This window comes from Pagrus pagrus (genome assembly GCF_965226575.1).
Source record: "Pagrus pagrus genome assembly, chromosome: 4".
Lineage (NCBI taxonomy): Eukaryota > Metazoa > Chordata > Actinopteri > Spariformes > Sparidae > Pagrus > Pagrus pagrus.
The window spans coordinates 24,159,118-24,185,004 of record NC_140188.1 but is presented as its reverse complement, the minus strand read 5'-3'; the positions used below and the strand labels follow the sequence as shown (position 1 = coordinate 24,185,004).

General features: G+C 40.4%; 2 protein-coding genes across 3 annotated transcripts; both read right to left on the bottom strand.

Annotated features, from left to right (window-relative positions):
• Window positions 1–180: 180 nt before the first annotated feature.
• On the bottom strand, window positions 181–14,283 carry LOC311256800 (von Willebrand factor A domain-containing protein 5A-like). 2 transcript variants are annotated; one of them, XM_084352107.1, is made up of 23 exons: window positions 13,970–14,283; window positions 13,356–13,554; window positions 12,726–12,813; window positions 12,597–12,640; window positions 12,310–12,362; window positions 10,924–11,126; window positions 10,607–10,829; window positions 9,600–9,766; window positions 9,401–9,515; window positions 9,093–9,268; window positions 8,914–9,002; window positions 7,543–7,687; window positions 6,103–6,182; window positions 5,909–6,023; window positions 5,626–5,778; window positions 5,388–5,491; window positions 3,022–3,245; window positions 2,858–2,917; window positions 2,577–2,612; window positions 1,576–1,635; window positions 1,146–1,315; window positions 807–933; window positions 181–685 (listed from the first exon to the last, which is right to left on the bottom strand). In XM_084352107.1, exons 5-23 carry the CDS (start codon window positions 12,344–12,346, stop codon window positions 606–608), a joined length of 2,364 nt encoding a protein of 787 aa, XP_084208233.1. In that variant the 5' UTR covers window positions 12,347–12,362; window positions 12,597–12,640; window positions 12,726–12,813; window positions 13,356–13,554; window positions 13,970–14,283; the 3' UTR covers window positions 181–605. The 2 variants fall into 2 exon arrangements, with proteins under 2 accessions (XP_084208233.1, XP_084208232.1); XM_084352106.1 differs by lacking the exon at window positions 12,726–12,813 and having other exon boundaries at window positions 12,597–12,693.
• Window positions 14,284–14,954: 671 nt separating this feature from the next.
• LOC311256799 (von Willebrand factor A domain-containing protein 5A-like) lies at window positions 14,955–25,133 on the bottom strand. The gene is made up of 20 exons (XM_084352105.1): window positions 24,960–25,133; window positions 24,084–24,131; window positions 23,623–23,825; window positions 23,306–23,528; window positions 22,511–22,677; window positions 22,295–22,409; window positions 21,990–22,162; window positions 21,811–21,899; window positions 21,549–21,693; window positions 20,770–20,849; window positions 20,565–20,679; window positions 20,264–20,422; window positions 20,049–20,152; window positions 19,446–19,666; window positions 18,422–18,511; window positions 17,998–18,075; window positions 17,270–17,338; window positions 16,524–16,693; window positions 15,943–16,066; window positions 14,955–15,861 (listed from the first exon to the last, which is right to left on the bottom strand). The coding sequence occupies exons 2-20, from the start codon at window positions 24,121–24,123 to the stop codon at window positions 15,782–15,784; spliced, it is 2,445 nt and encodes an 814-aa protein (XP_084208231.1). The 5' UTR covers window positions 24,124–24,131; window positions 24,960–25,133; the 3' UTR covers window positions 14,955–15,781.
• Window positions 25,134–25,887: the final 754 nt, after the last annotated feature.

Genomic DNA, 25,887 nt, shown 5'->3' with positions numbered 1-25,887 from the left:
CATGAAGTTTAACTTCATTAAAAAATAAACTCATTAAAAATGTAAGCGCTTTCTTCTTTTTTTTTTTTATGTCTGTGCCTCTCGTGTTGTTTCCCATCTCGCTATATAGTACAGAGAGTGATTTCAGACACATCACTTACAGATGTCAGTGGTAGAGGATTGACCGCACTGGAAACGTGGTGCAACACATTAGCTTTAATATACTTTTCACTTCAGGGCATGTTTCCCCATGTATCGTCACAGTTTACATTTTTATAGCACACGGCAAGAAAAACAATATAATTTAGTCGTAGTAGAATATTTTTTTGGTCATCACACATAATACAATACATATAAACAGTTTAACAGTGGAGGCAAATATTTATGTTCAATTTTCTTAATTATATTTTGTCTCAGATAAAAAGCAACATAAAGACTTAAAACAGGAGAACAACTATCTGAATGCAATGCAAGTAGTGTAGGGACAATCAGGCACAAAATATCACATCCATGTCATGGATTTGAAACAGAAGTGCAATGTTAATCAAGTACAGTAAATGTTACTGGATGGAGTGAATCTTCTTCTGTGCATCAGTCCTGAAGGAGAAGCCAGTTGAATGAAAACCTCAGAGCCCCAGGGCGTCTTTCTGCACGCTGCAACCCAACAGAGCATTTCCAGCTTCCACACACTCTGTCACACATGGTGCTGAAATAAAAAACACAAAACAAGTCATCAGCAGAGGAGACTGAATGTGGGCAAACAACAGATTATAACCAGCTCACACTGTTAAACACTACAGATCAGCTCTTATTATTGTGGTTGTTACCATTCTGAGCACGGAGCCATGAAGCAGCCTTCATAGCCAGAAGCTCCCACTCTTCCTGAGCATCCATCTTGAAGCGGTGAAGCCAGATCAGAGCCAGAATGGTGGCCCACACTTCCTGGTTCACCTCCTGTTCAGTAGACATTGTCCTTACACTGAGATATTACTAGCCGCTGTAAAGATATGACTGGCTTTACATCCATATTTGTTTTGGTCTGATTCAGTTTCACATGTTTTATCATTTCTCCTGTTGATGCCTGAAGCCCGCATGGAACTCCATTTACCATTTACATGAACAGACTTTATAAAGTAGCACTCTAATAGTATTTGACAGTAACTCACCAATGCAGGCTTTGTGTTCTCCACCTCCTTGCTGGTCTTTCCCAGTACAGCAGCCAGAGCTGGATCCAACACCCAGCAGCCAGACGCCTTCTGGAGGGAGACCAGCTGCAGAAAAGTTTCTCTGGGTGGCTGCTTGGGTTCATTGTCTTTATCCCCATTTGAAGGCATTTCTGAGAAACAAATCAAAGAAAGTATAAGCACAAAGTAAACTGTGTGTGCAGATCGCACAGATTGTACAGAAATCCCTGCCTGTTTACACCACAAAGACACGTGTGCACAATAAAAATAGTTAAACTCACAACCACAACTCACAATAATCCAAGCAGATACAAGTAAATACTGTAGGAAGCAACATGTAGGATCTCTGACAGACTTTAATAGCTTTGATTAGATTGAGAAAGGATAGCCCACATGCCACTTGCTTGCTTACCGCTGGTTGGAGGTGGGGCACTCTTCCCTCGCCTAAAGGAGCGGCCAATTCTGCTGGAAACTGTTGATAGAGAAGAGATTTCAAGCAAATCATTAGGATTTGGTTTGTTTTTATTATATGCATTTATAAGAACTTCTGGAGAAAATGCATGAATGCTGACGGCTCAAAGTGCAAATTGCAAAGCACTGCTGAAGTGAAGAAATATGAAACAAACTGCAACCTGAATTTTATTGTAACCGTACAGTTATAAAGGAGACAGGTCCTAACTCTTTAAAGGATTTTAGCATTAATACACTGATTGATAAGAAACTGCTGCAGGTGTATTCACTCATCCAATCATTTTACGTGGTACATGAAACAGCTGAGCAGTCCAATTCATCACTGGTCCACAACTCCCTGCATTGAGGTTGTAGAGCACAAGCGAGGTCTGCAGAGTATGGCTGCAACTGACAATTATTTTTATTGTAGAATAATCTGTTCTCGATTAATTGATTAGTTGTTTGGTCTATAAAATGTCCGAAAACGGTGAAAAATGATGATCAGTGTTTTTCAAAAGCCCAAGGTGAAGGTCCTAAAATGTCTTTCGTCCACAACCCAAAGATATTCGCTGGCCACATATTGTTTGCCCTCCTCCAATCTAGGAGGCACGACAGAAAACTATGCCACATCAGCTTCTTGCCACATCAGTGATAGTATTTAGTATTGTCACTTAATAAATATTAAATGTTCATGAATAATATGGCAGGACCAAGTGGCTTTGAGTCAAAGCCAGCCACAAGCTGTCTGCTCTGCTTCAGCTCAGCTAGCTCTGGTCACTGATCCGCCGTGTTGTGGCAACTCTCTACAAGATTTATGTATTTATTTAGTTCTTTCAGAAGCAGAAATAAGTCCATGAAAGCAAACTAGTATAATGACCTTTTAAATTACTTTTATGATTAACTCCTTTTTAATGGCAACAAGTAATCTAAAATAGACAAGTAATCTGAAAAGGAAACATTTACCTGATTTTAGTTTCTTCTTTATGGACGTTCCTGAAGCTTTAGAGAGAAAATTTTGAAATATTATCATGAATAACAAGTAGTGTGAAACAAGACAACAGCCAAAATAGCTCATGCCAGATTCAAATGAATAATAATAAATAAACATGAGTAAAAATGTAAGATTATTCTTACCAGAGACATTAATTTGATTAGTTATATAATAAAATATTATTTTTGTGTTTCTCTTGTATTCAGAAATATAAAAAAACATGTTAAATAAAAAACAATTTTCTACTACGTACCAGCGCCCTTAGTCGGTTTTTCATCCTCAGAGGAAAGACTATACTCACGCAAATACATAGCTTTGAGATAAGAAAAGAAAAAGGGAGAACATTAAATCCAGATCACTGTATGGACCAGTAAACCAGTAAACCACAGGCTCATTACCTAAAGCAGTAACACTCACCAGGTGAAGGAACAATTCTGCGCACCAGAGGTCCTTGAACTGCCTCGCCGTCCCCTTTGTTGACAGCGATGAAGGCAGTGAAGGCGCTGCTCACTCCTGATTGGACACTGAGCTCTACCACCTTCTTCTTCCTCACTACTTCATCTGGCTCTCCTCCATCCTCTTTCTTCTCCATCTCCAGGGAGCGAATCAGACTCCAAGCACCCAACCTGTGGACTGTTAATCTGCAGACAGGACAGAGCGGTGATTATTTTTTTAATTTTATATAGCCAGAATTTATTAACCAGTTCTAATTTAAACATGCAAGTGCATCAATATCACACCTGACACAGTGTACCCCCTGCAAATTTGGCTTTATTTCTCTCAAGGGCTATCAACAAGCTCACGATAGCGAACAAGCGACAAGCTTGACTAATTATTACACTCAACTCTCTACACAATTCCCCTTCAGCTATACATACTCACCAAAAATACGGTTACAGCGGTGAAACAGTTCATTACTTATCATTTCATTACAAAATTACAAATTATTTTGCAGCTCGGTCTTAAACTAAATATTTTCTGCCTTCCCTTACAAGCTTGACGAAGAGAATCTGCTACTAAAAAGGTTTCCTTCCCGAAGCACTGCTCAAGTTGTTCAAAATCATCCAACCAAATAAAAGAAATCAGCATAAATTGAGGTCATTTCAGTAAAAAGTACAGCCCTTACATTGTCATCGACAGGACAACAAAACAAGACCTCGTTCTGAATTTCACCTAACTCACACAACAAACAAAGTCTGTGTTCCTCCGGAGCGGCACTAAACCTGCCTAATGGTAATGTTCCACAACGTAACTGTGCAAATAGGGATCTTTGCCTTTTGTTTAACTTATACCTCACGTGAGGTATGATCAGACAGCTTCACACGTCTATTCCAGAGCTGAAGCATTTGACATTTATGTCTGATGATTGGGAGTTCCCATCCCATATCTCCATTAATGTCCAAGACTGAAGTTAATTTGTGAACTCCCAAAAAAGATCGGATAGCTCTCTGATGTACAGTATTACAAACTGTATGTTCTCGGGAACCGCAAACACTAGAGGCATAGTCAGACACAGGACAAACACATGAATTGTAGGGTTGTGTGTAACTATGGGGACCCAAATGACCACAATGTTTAACTTTGTTCATTACAGACCCCAGTGCTCTGCCCGCTGACTGCACTAGAACGTTGGCAGCATCTTTAAATGTCATGTGCTCATCCAGCATCAAGCTGATATTTGTACTGATCAGTATTTGACAGCACAATTGAACCCAAATTAAAACTAACAGAACTTATCCCCTGTAATCTTTGTCTAAAATGTACTATTTGTGATTTATCTTGAGTCACTACGAGCCTCCATTTCCAGCAGCAATCTGCAACAAAGTTCAGCATAATCTGCACATTCAGCAAGTAAGACTATGTCATCTGCATATGCCTAGAAATATGCCCACAGTCTGCCCGTCAACTGTAACTCTGAGGCTGGAAGTTTTGATTTGCAGATCTAAGTCATTAACACGGATAGAAACACCAGCTTTGAACAGCTGTCGTAGAAATTTAGGTTGGTGAGAACTGAAATAAAGACTTTGTCTTGCAAACTGTCTCTCTTGTTGTAGCAAAGAGGTCAGACAGTCATACAGAGTGGAATCAGTCTGCAGAGTGCGGGCAAAGATGATATGGAGCAGAGCTTTCTTTATAGGCAGAAAGCACGAGCCTATAGCTGACAGTTCTTCTTTCGGAAAGGAAATAAGGTGAGCAGAACTGGTTGAAAAAAGCTCCGTGGTTAGATATAGACAGCGCAATACGCTCAAGCTCATACAGATACAGGCAGTACAAAAGGTTACACAAGGGTAAAGGTGTCAAGCTATACTAGAATTTTCCATTACACAACCTATATTGAAGAAGTTCCCCATTAATCCAGTAAAAAAACGCCTTCTCGAAGTCAGTAAAACAAACTAATGTAGATCTATTCTCATTCATTTTTGAAAACATAATAGAAGTGACTACATATATATGATCAATACATGCTCTGGCTTTTCTAAATCCATTTTGCTCATCCACAAGCAAACCTGTCGTCCCAAGATGGTCATCAAGTCTTCTATCAAAAGTGATGAATACAATTTATACACACTTGTACCCCTGCAGCTAAGTGGAAGATTGGGGTCAGTTTTTACATTTACATTTTTCTATTACTTTTTTAATTCAAACAGACACTTTACAGTTGTAAACATTAGCCTTCACAGTAATATTTCATTCATATCATATCATTAAATTTAACCATAAACTTAATATTATCAATTGTAAATTCATTTTCCAGTGCATTGCACTTGTTTGCACTGTTTTACCCAGTGTCCTGTGCAGGTGTGAGACTGAAGTGGAGCTGGTTCTGAGAGGGATGACCTGCCAGGCTGTACTTCACCGTCACACAGCCCTCTGCTGCCTCTGAACTCTGACAGAGCATTACAGTGTTAGTAAACATGTTTGTTAATGTGATAACATACCTGATTAAAACACTGGCCGTTCAGTTTGTCCTGCTCTCAGATATAAAATAGCTACTTCACTATGTAGTGGTGATGCTCCTACCTGTCCATTGAGCTGGGCATAAATAACCCCACCCTTGAAAAGTGCTGTGATTGGTGGAGAGAGGACAGTGACAGAGACTCCCTTTGGCAAATCCCACGTAACCGATATGTCCTCCAAAACTGGCTGCAGAGCAAATCTCAGCGACTGCATCACCTGATGAGTGAAAACAAAAGCAAAATGTGGGAGAGGCACTTGGTTTTCTCCTACCTCTTGATCTGAAACAAATGGACACAAATGTGTTGTTGTTTTTCTTATCAAACTTTTTATATGAGCTATGTCTTACTTGCAGTTGCATCCTCTTAGCCCTTGTGACGAACTGAGCGTGACCTCCTCCTTCCTTGGCCAACCCATTGATGAGAGCAGAGCTGGCCCCTTCCCCAATCCCAAAAGAGAAACACCTACAATACAGTAGATTAGTTTGATGATGATGAGACACATTCTGGGTGTTTGTTGTGTTTTGTGTTCTTGTGGTTTCACCTGTGGGAGCCTGAATTCTTCTTCACCAGACTGATAACTTCTTTGGTGTTACACACCGCTCCATCAGTAAAGACAAATAGCTGGGGAGGAGATACATTTTATATTATGAGGTGACTTACCAATGGCAGTAACTGACCGCCGTACCCGAACCCTTTAAAACGGAATTCCAGCAGACTTTCTAAAGAAATGTAGGCGTTGTTCTGTCAGACAGCTGAACAAGAATAGACAGCGATGAAGACTGGCCACAATGAGAACTGATGCTGCAGTTGCAGTGGATTAAACTGATGTAAATGTGTTAAAACGTCTGATATCAACTTGTTAAAGTAATAATAAAGCAACATTACAACATAACTGATAGTCGGGATTTAGTTAATACACAATAGATATTTCATAATTTACAAATTGAGCATATAAAAGCATATACATTTCATGCAAACTGTTTATGTGTGAATCATTAGTAAATTGAACAGGTTTCTACCCACTGGACGCCAGTTTCACCTTAGTTCTAAGGAGGTGGAGCGAGACACAGGGGTCGGATAAGGGGATTACATGTGTGTGATGTCCAAACTATTCAGCTATATCCAAACACAGTACGCTCAGGATCATCCCGCACAGTAAGGCCTGTCCGTCTCTTAATTGGCTGCTACAGCTACAGCAAATATCAAACCCTCATCTTTCACAGTGTGAATACACCACATACACAAAACATGCTTAGAATTAGTGTGGACTAATGAATAGGGACACTCTGGCAGACCATTTTATGTGCAATACATTTTCAGCAGCTCTGTTTAGTTTAAGTACTGCAGTAACTTCATGAGCAGCCACTATACATATACATATTTCCAACCACTGCGCCTTCTTCGACAAATCCCACTGTTCTCAAATCATGTCAACTTAGAGGGCTTCTGACTTTGAACACATTTAACCAAATCTCTGGTCCCATCTACAGTTTTCTCCCGCACTACAGACATTTTAATTGTCTATAGCATATCCACATTAGCAATAGGACAACAAAAGATTTAATAGCAAATTGCAATAAAAAACACTCAGGATTAGTTAAACATAGTGAATTTCCATCATCGGGATCATTTCAAATTGGAATAATTGTGAATATCTTGACGAATGACCTTGAAAAAGCAAGTCAGTCGGAGTGTAGCTTGATAATGTGCAGTCATACATTGGTTTCCTGATTCATTTTGATTAACTTACTTTGAACTATCTTCCCAGTCATTCCGAAATCCTACGCCTGTCATCACGGCTGAAAGCTCGACTTGCCCATTGTATTCTCCACTAATAATGTAATAAATCAACTATGAACTATTGTGTTGATGACTGAGTTTTATATAATTAGTACCACCTCTGTAACTTCTGTGATGTGTGTGTGCGCGTGTGTGTGTGTGCGTGTGTGTGTGTGTGTGTGTGTGTGTGTGTGTGTGTTACTTGTCGAGGTTGATAAGGAATGCAAGGCTGGCTGTAAATATGTTGGAGGGGCTTCAGGATCTCTGTTCCTCCAAGATTAGCGCCCATCTTTTTAATTTTCTTCAGAGCTTCTTCCATGGTCGTCTGGCTGTACTCAACACTTTGACTTGGATGAGAAAATACAGACAAAAGTATAAACATGAACTGTAATAATAACAATAATAATAATAATAATAATAAACTTGATTTGTATAGCACCTTTAAAAACAGAGTTTACAAAGTGCTTCGACAATTAAGCAAAAGCAGGAAACTCATACAATTTGACTACTTGACAATATTAGCGAATAAGCACTCAACAGTCAAGCCAAACACAAGGAAGTCTAGTCTAAGGTGAGTTAAAACAAGAAGGCAGATATAAAATCACAAAAATTTAAAAATGAGTTAGTACAAGTAAAAGGAATAAAAGTGATAAAACAGCAATAGTAGTAAATCACAGAAATAAAAGTAAGGGAGAAGAAAGAAAGAAAAATGTAATAAATAAATAAGATAAAATAAGATAAAAATAAAAATTGATAATTCATTTTAAAAAGTCAATGCAAAAATAGAAATAAATAAAAGAATACAAGGTAGGAATTAAAAACAAATAGGTCGTCTAATAGCGGTAAAGATGGAAATTCAGTTAAAATAGGATGACTTCACATAAAAAGTGGGTTTTAAGAAGTGATTTAAAAGAGGTCACTGATTCTGTGAGGCTTGTCTCCTCAGGTAGGTCGTTCCAAAGTCAAGGGGCCCTGACGACAAAAGCGCGGTCACCCTTAGATTTGAGTCTCGACCAGAAGGGTCCCACCCGAGAATCTGAGGCTGCGAATAGGCTCATATGAGGTCGGCTTTTTTTACGATGTAACTTGGGGCAAGACCGAGATGAACTTTAATAGTAATCAATAAAATCTTAAAGATGAGGGCATGAGTACATTTTTTCCAGATCAGAGTGTGACAGTATTGCTTTGATTTTGGAGATGGTTCTTAAATGCATGAAGCAGAACTCTTCTGATGTGTGGTGGGAATGAAAAATCTGAATCAATTATGACATTTAGATTTCTGGCAAAAGGCTTGATGTTCGCGGGTAAGGGACCAAGGATATTTTCAATGATGCTGAGGCTTTTGTGTGGGTAGTTGAAAAGTATGATTTCTGACTTGGAGTCATTCAGTTGTAAAACATTTTGTGCCATCCAACATTTGATGTCATTGAGACAGTTAAAAAACAGCAGCTAGGCTTTTTGGGTCACCAGGTCTCAGCTGAAGGTATATCTACTGCACAAATACACATATATAGCCAAATACTGCCACACTTTTTTTGTGGGCTGAATTAAATTACTATAAGTTGTGACTTACGGGAAGATGTGTTCATATTTTTTACCAAAACTGTAGATGTTGAAGTAGCAGCCCATTGGCAAGCTCTTCAACAGGAGCAGCAGAGCATCCTTAAGGGAAGAGAGAAAAGATACTGAAGGCCACTGAGTGAGAGGGACACAATGAATGATCTTATGACAGAAACAACACATAATGGATACCCTGGCACTGCCAATGCGAGTCTGGTCTCTCTTGCTGTTGTTCATTGGACAATCCATACTTCCAGATCGATCCAATAACAACACAAACTCTCCGCAGGAGGCCACTGAAGACATGACAGCCTGGGGGAACTCAGGGTACAGGCTCAGCATCACCACTGGATCACCCATCAGAGAGCCTGAAACACAGAGGAGAGACAGGAACATGACCACACATCTGGCTTTTACCAGTTATCACAACAAACCCATCAGTTGGAGGATAATGACCTTTTTATTTGTAAAGCAACAACTGGACTCATTCACTAACTCACCAGGCTTGGCAGAGGCCTGTCCTGCCTCCACCACAGCAGTGGGCTGGTGGGCATCTTTGTAATAAATCAGCACCTCAACGTCTCTGTCAAACTTGTGTCCTGCAGCCAACTTGACCTGCAGTTCACAAACACTCATAGATATAAAGAAAGTGATGTGATGTGTGATCACACACAGCAGACACATTAGCACTCCACCTACCGTGGCCTGGGTTTGCTCTGTGTTGAGGTACTGGAGAGGGTCCAGGGAACAGTTGGACTCTACTTTAGAGATTGGACGAGGAGAGGACACTCGGGCAGAGAAAGACAGACTGTAGGGCACCAGAGAGGCTGGAACAGAGGTCACCTGGACACTGGCACCTTCACTGCCTGTAAATAACATGAGACAAGTGAGGAACACTGGAATCAAAGAGACATTACACCAACATTGTATTGCAAAATAAAGCTTTTCTTCTGGTAAATATATCCATCTCTTATCTCAATATATGGACAATATGACTTAGGGATTAATGAATGTAATGACTGTATCCATTGTATCAGTTGTCAAGCCCTCTAAAAGTTTCCTGTCCTGACCAGTTTTCCTTCATGTCATTCAATAGTTTGTTGTTGTTATTTTAAAGCTGCATGGCTGCAGTGTGTCACAGTGTATTCTGTATAGTGTATAAACAATCCTCCACACACTTACAGGCACTTTGTTGGCACAAACTGGAAATACATCACATGAGTAAGGGAATTGACTTAAAGGAAATATTGCAAGTGTGGGGGTTTGGGAGACACTCAACCTCATTATGAAACAATCTCATTTCAGTCACAACCCCATGGAAGATTGTATGGAAAACTAAACACAGAGATTCAGCGTGAACACACTACATCCATATCCATCTTCTTACACACATTTTAACAAGCTCATAAACTGAAAATGTTTTTGCCTTAAAAATGTGACGGCTTAAGAAAAGCACCACTTTTTAAGCAGCTCTTGCAAATGATGTGTATTTGTTATCTGTGTTATTATCTGCTATATTTTCCTCACTGCTAATGTTTTGTTGTCTGTAGTTCAGCCAGTCACACAACTTGCTTCACCTCATCAACTGCCTATTGCAAAAGACAATGTGTTCTGTGAGTGGTGTGTGTGTGAAGCTGAATTTTTGACTTTGACTGATGTAGCTATGAAAGCATTCCCCTGACGAAACTGTTGGTTGATGTTCCTACCCTCAGGTTGGTAGCGAGGGTTGAGCACAGCTGGCAGACAAAACCTCAGCCCGTCATCAGCCTGCACAGCCAGCTCAGTGACGTACTCCAGCCTGATGGAGGCGCTCTCTCCTGGAGGCAGACTGCCAACACTCAGAGAGAATATATCTGGACTCTGCTCACTCTCCTCCAATAGGAAGGCCTGCTGACCGGAGCTCAAGGCATCATCATACTTCTCTTGAGCCTGGAGTACAGACAACACATGTGAGTCACTTTCACTGTGTTTACTGTGTTTTTCAGCTCCACTGTAGTGAGAAAGTCTTCACTGTGCAGCTCACCTCCTGTTTCTCCTTCACCTCAGCAACAATCTGCGTCTGTCCGATCGTAGCACTGAAATGACAGACGGCAGCATCTCCAGGCAGAGGGAAGACAAACACAGCCTCTAGTGGTTTGTCCTCCTTGTTCTCATAGTTCAGAGTGGAGACCACTGTAGCCACATGGTCCCTCACCTGCAGCTCCACCTCCACACTCTTCAGAGGAACTGACCCAGAAACAGCTGATGTTACAGATCAATCAACAGATTTATGTTTATTTAACTTTGATTGGAAAGCTCCAGGCTGTTTCCCTGACGACCAAACACACGGACACATGGACAAAGATATCCACTTTCACACCAGAACAGTCGCAGACTGGACGACCACCCTCATGGTTGCGGAAGAATATACAAGAACACAAACAGCTAAAATGATTTGACATAGTTATTTATTAACTCAAGGCCCCTCTAGGGTGACATGGTAGAAAAAAAAAACTGGATGTTGAAGTGCGCACAGATTTTGCTCTCTTCTCATTGATCAGCTGGAGGCCCCGTGTATACAAGCAACCCAGCACAGCCACTGTTCAGAGATACCCTCCCTACTCTCTGTGGAGAACATGGTCGCAGTGTACAGCAGCAGCTGGCCAAGAGGCATCGCAAACTGGGGCCAGGTGAACTTCAGAGGGTAGCGACAGAGGTGAGATAGAAGCTTACTTACATGCATACATTGATAAAAATAAATACATCATTTATGATAGCTATATATTGTAAGGCTGATATCCATTTCAATAATGTATTAAACTGCATTTTTTAAGTTTGTAGACACTATACATGCAAAGGAGAGGTTTGCTTTCACCAAGCACCTGATCTGCTGCAGGGAGTACAGCAGCTAGATCCCTGAAGCAGTGCTGAACACCAGCCGGGAGGCTTACCCACTGCTGCTGAACAAGAGTAAGCTGAAATGTCAAACATTTGGTGTTTCCAGCTTTTTGAGTGTAATTTTTTGCCGCTTTTCTTGTCGTTTATGATAGCAAATGAAGAGTTTTTACGTTTTGGACTGATGTCTCGACAAGCAGGGCTCTGGGAATTTGTTAATGAAAAAAAAAATATTAGTTTTAATTAGTGTCATTATAATGTGATAAATTATAGTTTGTTGTGGCGGAAAATCATATCAGACCAACATTACTGTTCCAAGCAGAGTATTTTAATTGTAATGAATTCATTTATTTTTCTAATGTATTGATGCACCAGTATGATGTTTTGGCGCGTCCTGCTGGTGATACATGGTTATAGCAAATGCTTTGTGCGATACATGCACCGCACCCCCCACCCCTCGGCTAACAGTTTTTATTGAGACAAAAGTGTTATGGAGGAAATAAAACTTTTCATTATCATGTTTTCAGCTCTGTACCTTGTTCGTCCCGACGCAGACCACAGAGTGACATCATTCTTTGAGGCGTCCTGCTGTAGGGAGCAGGAAATGGGCATTTATAGGTTTGGTGAAACAGTTGGAAAAATATGTACAAGATTGGCTGTTTTCATGTGAATATCATCCAAATTCACAGCAATTGAATTGTCAATTCAATTCACAGATTAAAAAAACTACAGACCAAAGCAATCAATCTGTCAAACAAACATTATTTAGAGCTTAGAACTGCGTCATCTTGAACTATTTAAACAAACAGAAGAAACACCTACCTCTTACAGCAAAGGATGCTTTTGTATAGTTGTCAAGGTTTCTCCTGTGGACATACACCTGGAGGTTTACAGACTATAACAGGAACTCTTCATCCTGCTGCTCAAACAGAAAAGATGGCCAGAACAAACCTGATTACGGCCCTGGGTGTGTTAGATTTGTTCATTTGCTCCTCCCTGCAGTCAGTGTCGGGAATTTCCCTAATGAGTTTATTGTCCTCTGTTAACAAAAGCACAGTGAGTACAAATGAGGTACATGTTGTGTATAGCAGGCCCTTAAAGGCATGATACTATGAATGATTTCATGAATGAAACAACACATAATGAATACCCTGGCACTGCCAACTGATAGTATTGAGTATCAGTATACTAAATAAAGATGTGTTATCAGTATAAATATACTGTTGCACACTGCCAATGCGACTATGGCAATAAAACCCTTATCCAGACAGGTGTGGTGTGCACTAAGTTGCAGTTTAAGGCCCTGTTTACACCTGGCATTAACATGCATCTCATGTGATCCAATCACAACTGGACGGCTCAAAGTACACACTGAAGGACTGCCTACTCAACTGATGCCTGGCATTTGCCTTCTTGCAAATGTTGCATTAAATACAAAATATTTTGTTGTTTCTTTCTGTGAAGGAGGCATCAGTTTGTTGCGGCGATGCTAGACTGGCCTGTTGGCCACACATTTAGCAGCTAGGTGTTTGATCACTTCACCTAAGAGTGTCTGATGAAAGTGATGGCTGGTGTTCCTACCCTGAGGTTGGCAGCCAGGCTTGAGCACAGCAGGCAGACAAAACCTCAGCCCGTCATCAGCCTGCACAGCCAGCTCAGTGACGTACCCCAGCCTGATGGAGGCGCTCTCTCCTGGAGGCAGACTGCCCACACTCAGAGAGAATATATCTGGACTCTGCTCACTCTCCTCCAATATCCAGACACACCAACTGGCCTCATTCTTGCAGAAGAAAATACAAAAACAGCTGAGATGTTTTGACACAGTTACTTACCTGTCAACCATGCAGCTGTTCCTATATAACAGCATGCTTTAACAGTCAGCACAAGGAAGGCTGACACAGGTGGGCTGACATCCCACCTGTGCAGGTGTGAAGCATATTTGAGGGCTTGTAGAGAGCAAAGAAAACAAACAAATAAATACAAATAAATAAATAAATTATAGGTTTGGTGAAACAGTTCAAACACATACAGACATTTACTGTGACAATATCATCAATATTCAAGTCGGTCAAATAGTTCTTTGAATATTGTTAAACCAACTATGCAGAACTAGATCAATCTGTCAAGCTGACATTAATTAAGAGATAACAACTGCGTCATCTTTGACTGTTTAAACAAACAGACCAAACACCTACCTCTCTCACAGCTAATTCTGCATCGTTGTCAACGTTTCTCCTGTGGCCATGAGCATAAAACCTGGAGGTTTACAGTCTGTAACAGGAACTCTTCATCCAGCTGCTCAAACACAACACACGCCCAGAAACAAATCAAATCACGGACCCGGGGTGTGTTAGATGTGTTCATTTGCTCCTCCCTGCAGTAAGTCAGTGTCGGGAGTTTACCTAATGAGACTGTAATGTCCCCTGTTAACAAAAGCACGGTGCGTACAAACGTAGTTACATGTTTCAACATCGGAGAAGGCATTGAAAGGCATGACAGATAGACAGGGAGAAAGTAAGCAACAGGCCTTTATTTTGAAATGTGCCTCCAGACTCAGGCGGAAGCTGGAGTGTAGTTTATCTCCTCTCCTGAAAAAGTTAATGTCCCTTTCTACAAACTGCCATCCATAGATGGCGTTGTTCATTCATTTTCCAGCCAAACCAATACTCCAGTAGCAGGGGTTTTGGACATCACAGGGTTTGATTATCATGACCTTTATTTATTATCACTGTAGCATTTATCCCCTGTTGACCTAAAAGCCTTTATTGTATTTGTGAAAATACAAAAAAGGGCCATTTCACTGCATTTTTCATGTCTAGACCACATGAGACCAGATCTAAAACCACTATACTTAGACTTATCAAATCTGGATTATCAAACCCTGTGATGTCCCCTGTGATTGTTGGTTTCTTGAGACTTTTTGATACTGAGCAGGTAGAACCACAGCAAATAGGCAGGAATAGATATAAGACTGAAATCAGTTACCATGAGCAAGTTAAAATGATCAAAATGTAGGACTGTAAACCAATTACAGACCGAACGTCTATGCATTGTGTTGCAGAGACATCTACTAAAGTTAGCATGCTAATCAGCTAGCCCTGTGTGCTGAAGTCTCCAGGTTCCCACAGTTTGAATATTGGACCACAGTTGGCTTACAAATTCCTTAATGATGTCACAAAGTCATGCTTGAATGTACATATTTTAATCCGAGACTGAGCATAAACACAGAGAAACGTTCCCCCTTCAGCAGATTGATTTAAACCCTCTAGTGTCAAACTATCTCTGCACATACATCATTCTGCACAGTGAAGATCTAACATCCAAGTGAAGAAGCAATCAGGAAACATGGAGGGGCACTTGAAGTATGATGATCTTGAACACGACACCTCCGTTATGTATCCCAACTGCTTTTTCTTCATACAGTATGTTCAGCAGCTGCTTTGTACGCTCACACTTTTCTTTTAAGTTTGTATACTTAATATTTTGTCTGGAGCAGCGTTCATTAAGTCTGAAGCATGAAAGTTTATTGTTGATCTATTTATTTATCTATTCCCTTTTGTGTTCAAATCTGGAACATGTTTTGATATATTTTTATAAAGTCCAATCTAATGTCAAACAGCAAGTTAACTTGTGTTATTAACGCTGCAATATTTTTGACTGGCCTATTGAAAAATGTATTCTATACTGCGTATCTGCCCCTCATAACAACACATACAAATGCAATGAAAATACATGTCATCCTCCGGACTGTGTTATTAAATACTGCATGTTGACGTATCCAAAGATTCAACTTTTTAGTGAAACCATTTCCAACACAAAGCAACATTATAACAATTCTTCTTCTTGTTAGATGGCTGATCCTGGATAGATGAAGATTAGCGCAAAGATGCTCAGGCACATTAATGTAAAGGTAGAGGTAGCACAGAGTAACTTGCAATGTAAAAGCTGTGAGATGGAGCAAATCTGCTTCTGTCATTCCTTAATGAGAAGCCAGTTGAATGAAAACCTCAGAACCCAAGGGCGTCTTTCTGCACGTTGCATCCCAACAGAGCATTTCCAGCTTCCACACACTCTGTCACACATGGTGCTGAATAAAAGAAAGAAACAAGTCAACAAGTCATCACACTGTTAAAGACAGCAGATCAGCAGGAGTTATTATGGTTGTTACCATTCTGAGCACGGAGCCATGAAGCAGCCTTCATAGCCAGAAGCTCCCACTCTTCCCGAGCATCCATCTTGAAGCCATGAAGCCAGACCAGAGCCAGAATGGTGGCCCACACTTCCTGGTTCACCTAATTCCCCAAATCAAAGAAGTGCAGATGTTGTGAAGAGGAGAAAGTCAATGAAAAACTGTCACACTTTCACATGCGCTGTCCACAGATATATTCAAAGACTCTCATAAGCAGGTGGTTACCACAAGGAGTCATCATACCCCTTTTCTCAATCTGGTTGTGTCATAGCCCTGACATCATTGTCAGTCACATATCTTTAGCTTCTAAAGAACACAGCAGCTACTCTTGGGGAAAGAAGATAACCTTGACATGCCACCTTGGCATTCAACAGGTCTTTTGTGGAGCTATGGAGGCAGGGGATAAATAACCAACTAGTTGCTCTTTGACAATGCTCACCCTGATGCAAATATTAAGCTGTTTCTTATCTGTTTTGAATGTCATCATTATATTCCATGTCATGAAATCTGTTTTAATATAAGTTATTCATTTGTGTTATGATCAGTGCAGTGTCACTCACTGCTGAAGGCTTTTTGTTCTCCACCTCCTCGCTGGTCTTTTCCAGTGCAGCAGCCAGAGCTGGATCGAGCAGCCAGTAGCCAGACGCCTTCTGGAGGGAGACCAGCTGCAGCAAAGGGTCTCTGGGAGGCTGTTTGGCAACAGCCTCTTGATCCGCTCCAAAACTGAAACCTGAGGGGGGAAAAAAATCAAAGATAGAATTATGCTAGTTGATCATTCAACTGTCTTTTTGTTTTCATTTTTGCCAATTTGATACTTACAGTATGTGTAGGTACGGTATAATTCAGATTATTCTCAGTGTTATTTTATTTGTCCAAATCATGTCTTGTACATGGCTTCTACTCTTCCAATTTATCCAATAAAAAAATGTCATGCTGGCTTGACTGGAAATCATAAATCGGATCAATTATTGTACAAAATCATTAATAAGAGACAAAACAGCAACTTGGCTCCGAGCTAGATTTAGTCACATATGTAAAATAAAAAATAAAAAATTAAAGAATCATTCAAAATTTACAGCGTTAATCTCCTTCACACATTTAGCGTTTTTAAAGAAATTACATTTTCAAATTCAGATTATAGATTTAGCTTAAAGAAAAGTGATTACAGTAGAATTTATAGCCAGATATTTTTGCATTTACAGGCTCATAATTGGATAAATTTTCATGCAGATGAATTATTTAAAATCAAAATTAAGATGTGAAAAATGCACAGCCAAGGACTGCTGATCTACCCCCATTACCGTACCTTCATCACTGGAAGCGTTTAGAAGATCCTCTTCATCGCCATAATCCAATTCCACCACATCATCACAATCTGCTTGTCAGAAGAATCATGTTGAGTCATTAAGATCAGAGTAAATGATGTAATTGTAAAATCCGTGGTCAAAGTTGTCTAATATAAGGTGGGTTGATTTATTCATGATGTCAACTCATACTATAAGTTACAGTCCATTTTCAAAATGGTTGTCGGTAGCTGCCGACCAGTGTTTCCCACACACAGGCTCTCTGTGGGCTCATTATGGCGTGAATGGGACTGTGTGACAGTCCACAGCTGTTTGGTTTGATTTAAAAGGACGTTTAGTTAAAATAGACATTTAGTTTCACTTTACTCAGAAATGACTTTTATGTAAAGGTTATTTAGAATATGATATAATGCATGACGTGTAGATTTTGTTGAAGTTAAAGGAATAAACATTTCCTGACAAATCAGACAGGCAAGTGAGCAATCATGTCAATGATTCCAGAGCCAAGGACTGCTGACCTTACCCCCCTTAATCATCATTAACTGCACATGGCCAGCACCTTATAGGCCAAAAAAGAGTTATTCATAAATCTTTGTTTGTTTGTTATTGAACGTGTCTGTCACTGTCACACACTGCATCGTCACAAAACACACCATCACACGCTGCACCTGCCATTACCACCACCAGTAAATTCTCAACCTGTGGGAAACACTTGAAACATAACACATACCTACAAAACTGAAAGCCTCGAGCTTTTCCATTACGGGCGGTCCACAGAAATACTGCAAGTCGTCCTCAGCAGCACCATCTTTTCAGAAGAATCACGTTCAGTCATGTTCATGAATGTCACGTACAGTATACTTTCTATATCAAACAATCTCAGACGCTCCCCCTAAGTGGTAACCCAGAGTTGCAACCCACTAATATAATATTGTTAGACTAATTACATCTAATGAAGCTGAGGACAAAATCTTAAGACGCCTGCTGAGCTCCAAATTCTTTCACAAATAATTGTGAATCTGTGTGGAAAAGCTTGCCGTGTTTGTGAAACTACTGTTCGCTTTATCTGGAATTAAACCATCTAATCATTGTATTTACTGTGAAGCACTGCACCTTGTTAAAACAGAAAGACACCAAATTAATCTTTTACTCACTTGTGTCTAAATCAAACTGATTCACAGAGCAAGCGGTAGGCATCATCATAGGCATCTGAGCACAGCATATCATCCCACTACAGAGATACCCTGAAAGAAAAAGAGAGTAGGATATTAAATGAACGTCATTAGCTTATGCACAAACAAAAGCCTGAAAGTAAACTGAGAACTGATAATAGTTATGCAAGGCCAAATTAGTTCAATGCCCCTAGTTTTTCACAGATCCAATGCAGATCCTGTTATCAGCACCAGTACTTGCCCTGACTCGCATAAGAACCAGTAATTCAGAAGAATAGTTGACATTTTGGGAAATTATTTGTTTTCTTGCAGTAAGATGAGAAGATTGGTACCACTTTCATATCTGACCGTTCAATATAAGGCTCCAACCAGCTCTGGTTAGCTCAAAACAGAAATAAAAAATAAGAAAGGGAAAGGAAGAGTAAAAACACAAATTGGCCTCTACAGAAGTGATGAGCTGTTCTGTATTGATCACTTCAGCTGTCTGTCACTATGTGAGAAGGTGTTTATCAGTCCCAGCCTAATAAAGCTACATGTGTGTGGTATGGCTGGGCAATATATCAGTTCATGTAATGCTATACAGTACACTATACTGTATATAAATACAATTCATGTGTTTTATCTGAAATGGATTTCTTTGACCAGAAAAATCATTAAGACTAAACAGCTTTCAATAAACACCATTAAATCTGAAATGAACATTACTTTAAAACAAAAAAGTTTGCTTCTGTCTTGAATATTTCTAGAATTGTTCCCTCATTTCCAGAAACACATGGGCACTAAATACCACACTGCTATATATTTAGACATTACCATAAAAAGAGCACACCCATCCTACTACTCTCTTTCACACAAACACAAAACCATCTGGCTGGATGTTGTTGACAGAAACCTTTTCTGCCATAGTAGCCAGGTCTATCACACATCATTTTAACCATACTGAGATGGGAATGAGCCGTGATCTTAAACACGCAACATGTGCACTGACACTCAGAAATACACTCACTGGGTGTTGGGACATCTCTGCGCACCAGAGGTCCTTCAACTGCCTCACTGTTGCTTTTGTTGACAGCAATGAAGGAAGTGAAGGCGCTGCTCACTCCTGATTGGACACTGAGCTCCACCACCTTCTTCTTCACTCCCTCATCTGGCTCTGCTCCATCATCATTCTTGTCTGTCTCCAGAGAGCGAATCAGAGTCCGGGCAGCCAACCTGTGGACTGTTAATCTGCAGACAGGAGAGAGGAGGAAACACAGGTGGATTTTACCTTTCATCGACATGAACGCAAAATAGTGATCTATCAATGTCTAGCCAATCCTGGTAAAGGTCTTTACGGACATAAAGCTTTGTTTCCCATGTTCCCTTAGTTTAGCGTGGTAGCATGCTAACATATGCTAGTTAGCATTCAACACAATATACAGAGTATGGAGGGAATGTCATTAATTTTGCATCCAGCTGGTGGTGCTAAAAGAACTGAATGTGCAGCCAAAAATTCAGGTTAAGCATTTTAAAAATTCTATTACCCTTTCATACAACCACAATAATGTCAGTATTGTAAAGTCAGCATCTATTTAAAGTACTCCTGCTGTCTACCCAAAACCTGTTTTACCCAGTGTCCTGTGCAGGTTTGAGACTGAAGTGGAGCTGGTTCTGAGAGGGATGACCTGCCAGGCTGTACTTCACCGTCACACAGCCCTCTGCTGCCTCTGAACTCTGACAAAGCATTACAGTGTTAGAAACCAATCTCATCAACATAGTTACATAATAATCACCTGGCAAATCAAACCAGAGAAGTATTTCTCTTTGAGATGGTGTTGCTCCTACCTGTCCACTGAGCTGGGCATACACCAGTGACCTCTGACCCTGGAAAATGGCTGTGATTGGTGGAGAGAGGACAGTGACAGAGACTCCCTTTGGCAAATCCCATGTGACTGATATGTCCTCCACAGCTGGCTGCAGAGCAAATCTCAGTGACTGCATCACCTGATGAGTAAAACATTCACATAAAAAGTTTGGAGGGGAACAGAAGGTTTTTACCTCTTTGAAACATAATTTCTGTCAATACAAATGTGTTGTTGCATTTAATATTTAAAAACTGTAATTTCTTATTAAGTAAATGTCTTACTTTGGGCTGCATCCTGTCAGCCCCTGTGATGAACTGAGCGTGACCTCCTCCTTCCTTGGCCAACCCATTGATAAGAGCAGAGCTGGCCCCTTCCCCAATCCCAAAAGAGAAACACCTACAATACAGCAGATTAGTTTGATGATGATGAGACATATTCTGCGAACTGTGTGGGTGTTTGTTGTGTTTTGTGTTGTTGTGGTTTCACCTGTGGGAGCCTGAATTCTTCTTCACCAGACTGATAACTTCTTTGGTGTTACACACCTCTCCATCAGTAAAGACAAACAGCTGGGGAGGAGAGTTTACATATCACTATAAGTTCCTTAAGACTGCACAGGTAACATGCTGCATCTGTTAAAAGTCAGCCACATAATTTCCTGAGAGCTGTGTTAGAGTGTGGTTTCAGTAACACTAAAGTAAAGAGAGTGACAAAGCTGTGTATGAGCGTTGAATAACCGGTTTCTTCATAAAGCTTCTTTGGAAAGGTGTGAGTAGAACAGTATGAGTCATTGAGTGGATCACTCAAGGCACTTTTACTCAACTATACAGGATATTTCACGCCTAGTCGATTTCCAGTTGACTGATTACTCTTAGTATAACAGCAGTCAAACACTTTGTGTGCTCTAAAACAACACTGAAACTACACAACATGTTCACTGACTGAACAGCGAGCTGTTGCATCTTTGCAAATTGGGCCACACTTGACCTAAGTCTTTATAACTTCTCATTTCTGCCAAGGACACACAAATTATGGAATGTAATATCAATATCAACACTAAATGTATATATTTATAATATAATATAATATGTATAATATGGTACGAATTAGCAAAAACAATTGCTACCAAAATACCAACAACTTGATTTGTGCTGCTCCATTTAATTTAACCTGGTTGAGACAAAATACCAGACTGTCGGAGCAACAAAAAGGAGATTCTTGTACAAGCAACATAACTTATTGTGTTTGTGTGTGTGTGTGTGTGTTACTTGTCTAGGTTGATTGGGAATGCAGGGCTGGCTGTGAATGTGTTGGAGGGGCTCCAGGATCTCTGTTCCTCCCAAATCAGAGTCCATCTTCTCAACTTTCTTCAGAGCCTCTTCCATTGTCTTCTCACTGTACTCCACACTCTTACTGCCATAATAACATGAACTTATCATCAACAATGCACACATACAGTACATGTGCGAGCATTAACACAAAAGACACAAACAAATTTGTTGGACTGAGTGACATGAGGGTGTGACTTACGGGAAGATGTGTTCATAGCTGGACCCAAAACTGTAGATGTTGAAATAGCAGCCCATTGGCAAGCTCTTCAACAGGAGCAGCAGAGTATCCTTAAGGGAAGAGAGAAAAGATCCTGAAGGCCACTGAGTGAGAGGGACACTATGAATGATCTCATGACAGAAACAACACATAATGGATACCCTGGCACTGCCAATGCGAGTCTGATCACTTTTGCTGTTCATTGGACAATCCATACTTCCAGATCGATCCAATAACAACACAAACTCTCCACAGGAGGCCACTGAAGACATGACAGCCTGGGGGAACTCAGGGTACAGGCTCAGCATCACCACTGGATCACCCATCAGAGAGCCTGAAACACAGAGGAGAGACAGAAACATGACCACACATCTGGCTTTTACCAGTTATCACAACAAACTCATCAGTTGGAGGATAATGACCTTTTTATTTGTAAAGCAACAACTGGACTCATTCACTAACTCACCAGGCTTGGCAGAGGCCTGTCCTGCCTCCACCACAGCAGTGGGCTGGTGGGCATCTTTGTAATAAATCAGCACCTCAACGTCTCTGTCAAACTTGTGTCCTGCAGCCAACTTGACCTGCAGTTCACAAACACTCATAAATATAAAGAAAGTGATGTGTGTTGTTGTCAGTATTGAGGAACAATCACACACAGCAGACACATTAGCACTCCATCTACCGTGGCCTGGGTTTGCTCTGTGTTGAGGTACTGGAGAGGGTCCAGGGAACAGTTGGACTCTACTTTAGAGATTGGACGAGGAGAGGACACTCGGGCAGAGAAAGACAGACTGTAGGGCACCAGAGAGGCTGGAACAGAGGTCACCTGGACACTGGCACCTTCACTGCCTGTAAATAACATGAGACAAGTGAGGAACACTGGAATCGAAGAGACATTACAGACTGATAATCTTCGGTCCAGCAGAAGTTCTGTATGACCAAAGAAAAATATTCAGAACCTAAATCCACCTATTGTAAGGAAAAACATGACTGAGACACCTTCTCCAGGGGATGATTTGGTTCATTAAGCCTCCAGCATGTCCTGGGTCTACCCTAAGGTCGCCCCCCTGTTGGGAGATCGAACTAATTCACCTCCTTTCATTGGCATCCCTTCTTATTTGATGCTCGGTGTGCCATGAAGTCAGAAAGCAAACTTTGACAGTTACATTTATTATTAAACTATTAGAAAATATCTTTGAAATAAAGTTCAAATTTGAAAACATAATTGCCGAAAACGTTTGTGTTGAAGGTTTCCTTTTTGGCCACGAGCAGCGCTAGGGAATATGAGCCAGCATAAGACTCTCCGATATCAATCTAAGATTGTTTGGCATCTACATGTCAGCACAATTGGCTGGTATACTGTTCCCACGATGTTAAAGGACTTGTGAAATAACATGCTCTGCCGTGCATTACACAACTGCTTTGTATGGACAAGTTTGCTGTTCACTAAGCTAAAAAGTATTTGGTCGTTTCCTACCCTCAGGTTGGTAGCGAGGGTTGAGCACAGCAGGCAGACAAAACCTCAGCCCGTCATCAGCCTGCACAGCCAGCTCAGTGACGTACTCCAGCCTGATGGAGGCGCTCTCTCCTGGAGGCAGACTGCCCACACTCAGAGAGAATATATCTGGACTCTGCTCACTCTCCTCCAATAGGAAGGCCTGCTGACCGGAGCTCAAAGCATCATCGTACTCCTCTCGAGCCTGGAGTACAGACGACACATGTGAGTCACTTTCACTGTGTTTACTGTGTTTTTCAGCTCCACTGTAGTGAGAAAGTCTTCACTGTGCAGCTCACCTCCTGTTTCTCCTTCACCTCAGCAACAATCTGCGTCTGTCCGATCGTAGCACTGAAATGACAGACGGCAGCATCTCCAGGCAGAGGGAAGACAAACACAGCCTCTAGTGGTTTGTCCTCCTTGTTCTCATAGTTCAGAGTGGAGACCACTGTAGCCACATGGTCCCTCACCTGCAGCTCCACCTCCACACTCTTCAGAGGAACTGACCCAGAAACACAACATGAACATAAACAACTTGAACATAAACTGTGCGAGAGCTTGTTTTCTGCGGGTAAAGACATTTTTCAACTTGTTGAGGATGCTGTTTAATGTTTCTTCTGTACCGAATAGTGGCTCCTGTTATCTCCCTGTGAACCAAGCTGATCGTTTAACAAGTCTCTGACTAATAGTGTGATACAAATACGTGCCATTGCAGCCAACACAATCTTTAAAGCCTTCACATTTGACATTTATGTTTTACCTGGTTCCTTGTTGGCAGTTAGCAGACCACAGCAGTCCATCTTTGTACCTGTGCAACAATCAACAAGGACTTTTAAGGACTTTGTGCTGAAGTGATGATGTTACTGTCCATTCTGGACATATTGCAGCAATTAAAATGTGTTTATTTTTTAATCTAGTCAATACATTTATTGCTGTCTAAAGAATGTCACAGAGCATTGTGGTTAGACTTATTACAGACAGAATATGATTCACTAAAGAGATTAAAAAGGATATAAAAAAAAAAACTGTTAATACACAAATCAAGTTACAAACTAAACAAACAACAACAAACATAACTAAATAATATATAATGTATGATACTACTACTAATAATAATAATAATAATAAGTTTTGTTATGATGATTATTATCATTAATGCTTCCCATCTCCCTCCACATGTCCTGTCATCATCTACTGTAAATCAATACATTCACTAATCAATAAATATTGATTTCTCCTGCTCTCTCCAGTCTCTACTCCACCCTTCCTGCTTCAGTCTGAAAACGCTTCCTGGTGTCTTGAGTCTTTATTATTATTGCCTGTTAATTTGCGTTTATATGTTATACATAGATTGAGGCAGCTGTCTGCTTCATGACTACAGATGAGATTAAAAATAGCATGTTAAGACATCTCACTCTGACGGGAAATGATGATCCAAACAGCAACAAGCTCCTGTCTGTTGACTCAACATTGTTATATTTGTATTATAACAACAGACTGAACTAAAGTTCGTATAATAATCCCAGTGTGATAACAACAGCAATGTGCTTATTAATAAGGCCTCCCTGTGTATTGTACAAATCAATGCCTCTGCTAACCAGACTCTTAAAAAAACACACAGCAGAAGGAGACCTACCTCTGGGGACAGGTGTGTGTGTTTCACTGTAGCTCCCTCTCGTAAACAGCCTGTGTGAAGTCAACTTGCAGGAGGTTTGTAAAGCAGGAAGAGTTTCTCCAGATCATGTCAACTGAAGGCAAAGTGAAAGCCACGCCCACAGGGGACGCTCCATTTTTTCACAAGAGACACACCGGGCGGGTGGAGCTTGAATCCAAAAGCTTCAATAAATGTCTAACTCGGTTTTTGTTTCCAAAATGCCGCTGAAGTGCTGCGAGAGCTCCATCAGCAGCAGCTTGTTGTAGGTTTAAATATCCTCCATCATATGGATCATATTGTTTCATATAGACCTTCACTTAGACAGACTTTATTGTCATTATATATATATAGTTTATCCTGCTGAAGTTTCAGAGTTAAACACAGAAAATGTTCATTCGTCATTTATTTATTAAAAAACATTAATAATGTATATCCAGGGTATCAAGGTTATTTGATCATGCACAGATCTGCATTATTCTGTCTTTTTTTCTGTCTTTGAATGGAGCTAAAAAATGATTCATTCATCAAAAAGTTAAAATAAATTGTAAATCCTGAAAAAATATTTTTATCAGAAAAATAAAGGCCTCAAACAATGTATAGACTAACTAAGATTAAATTCAAGGACTAGTTGGTAAAAGCTGGTCATTAATCAGGAAACAGGCCTCAATGAGGACATATCTTTATTTGATGGCTCTATTCCTGTTATATAGATATATCTTTGTGTGTTTTTTCAACCTCACTGTGATGCAGGATGATATACACATGCACAACACACAATGGATTCAGCTCCATTACTCTTGCCTTGCTAGTGGTTTGGATACCTGAACTGACTGGTTCACCTGCTACTGAAAAAACAAAACAACTCGCTATAGGATGTTTTTCTTCTGACCGGTTTTGACGAGCTGATCGA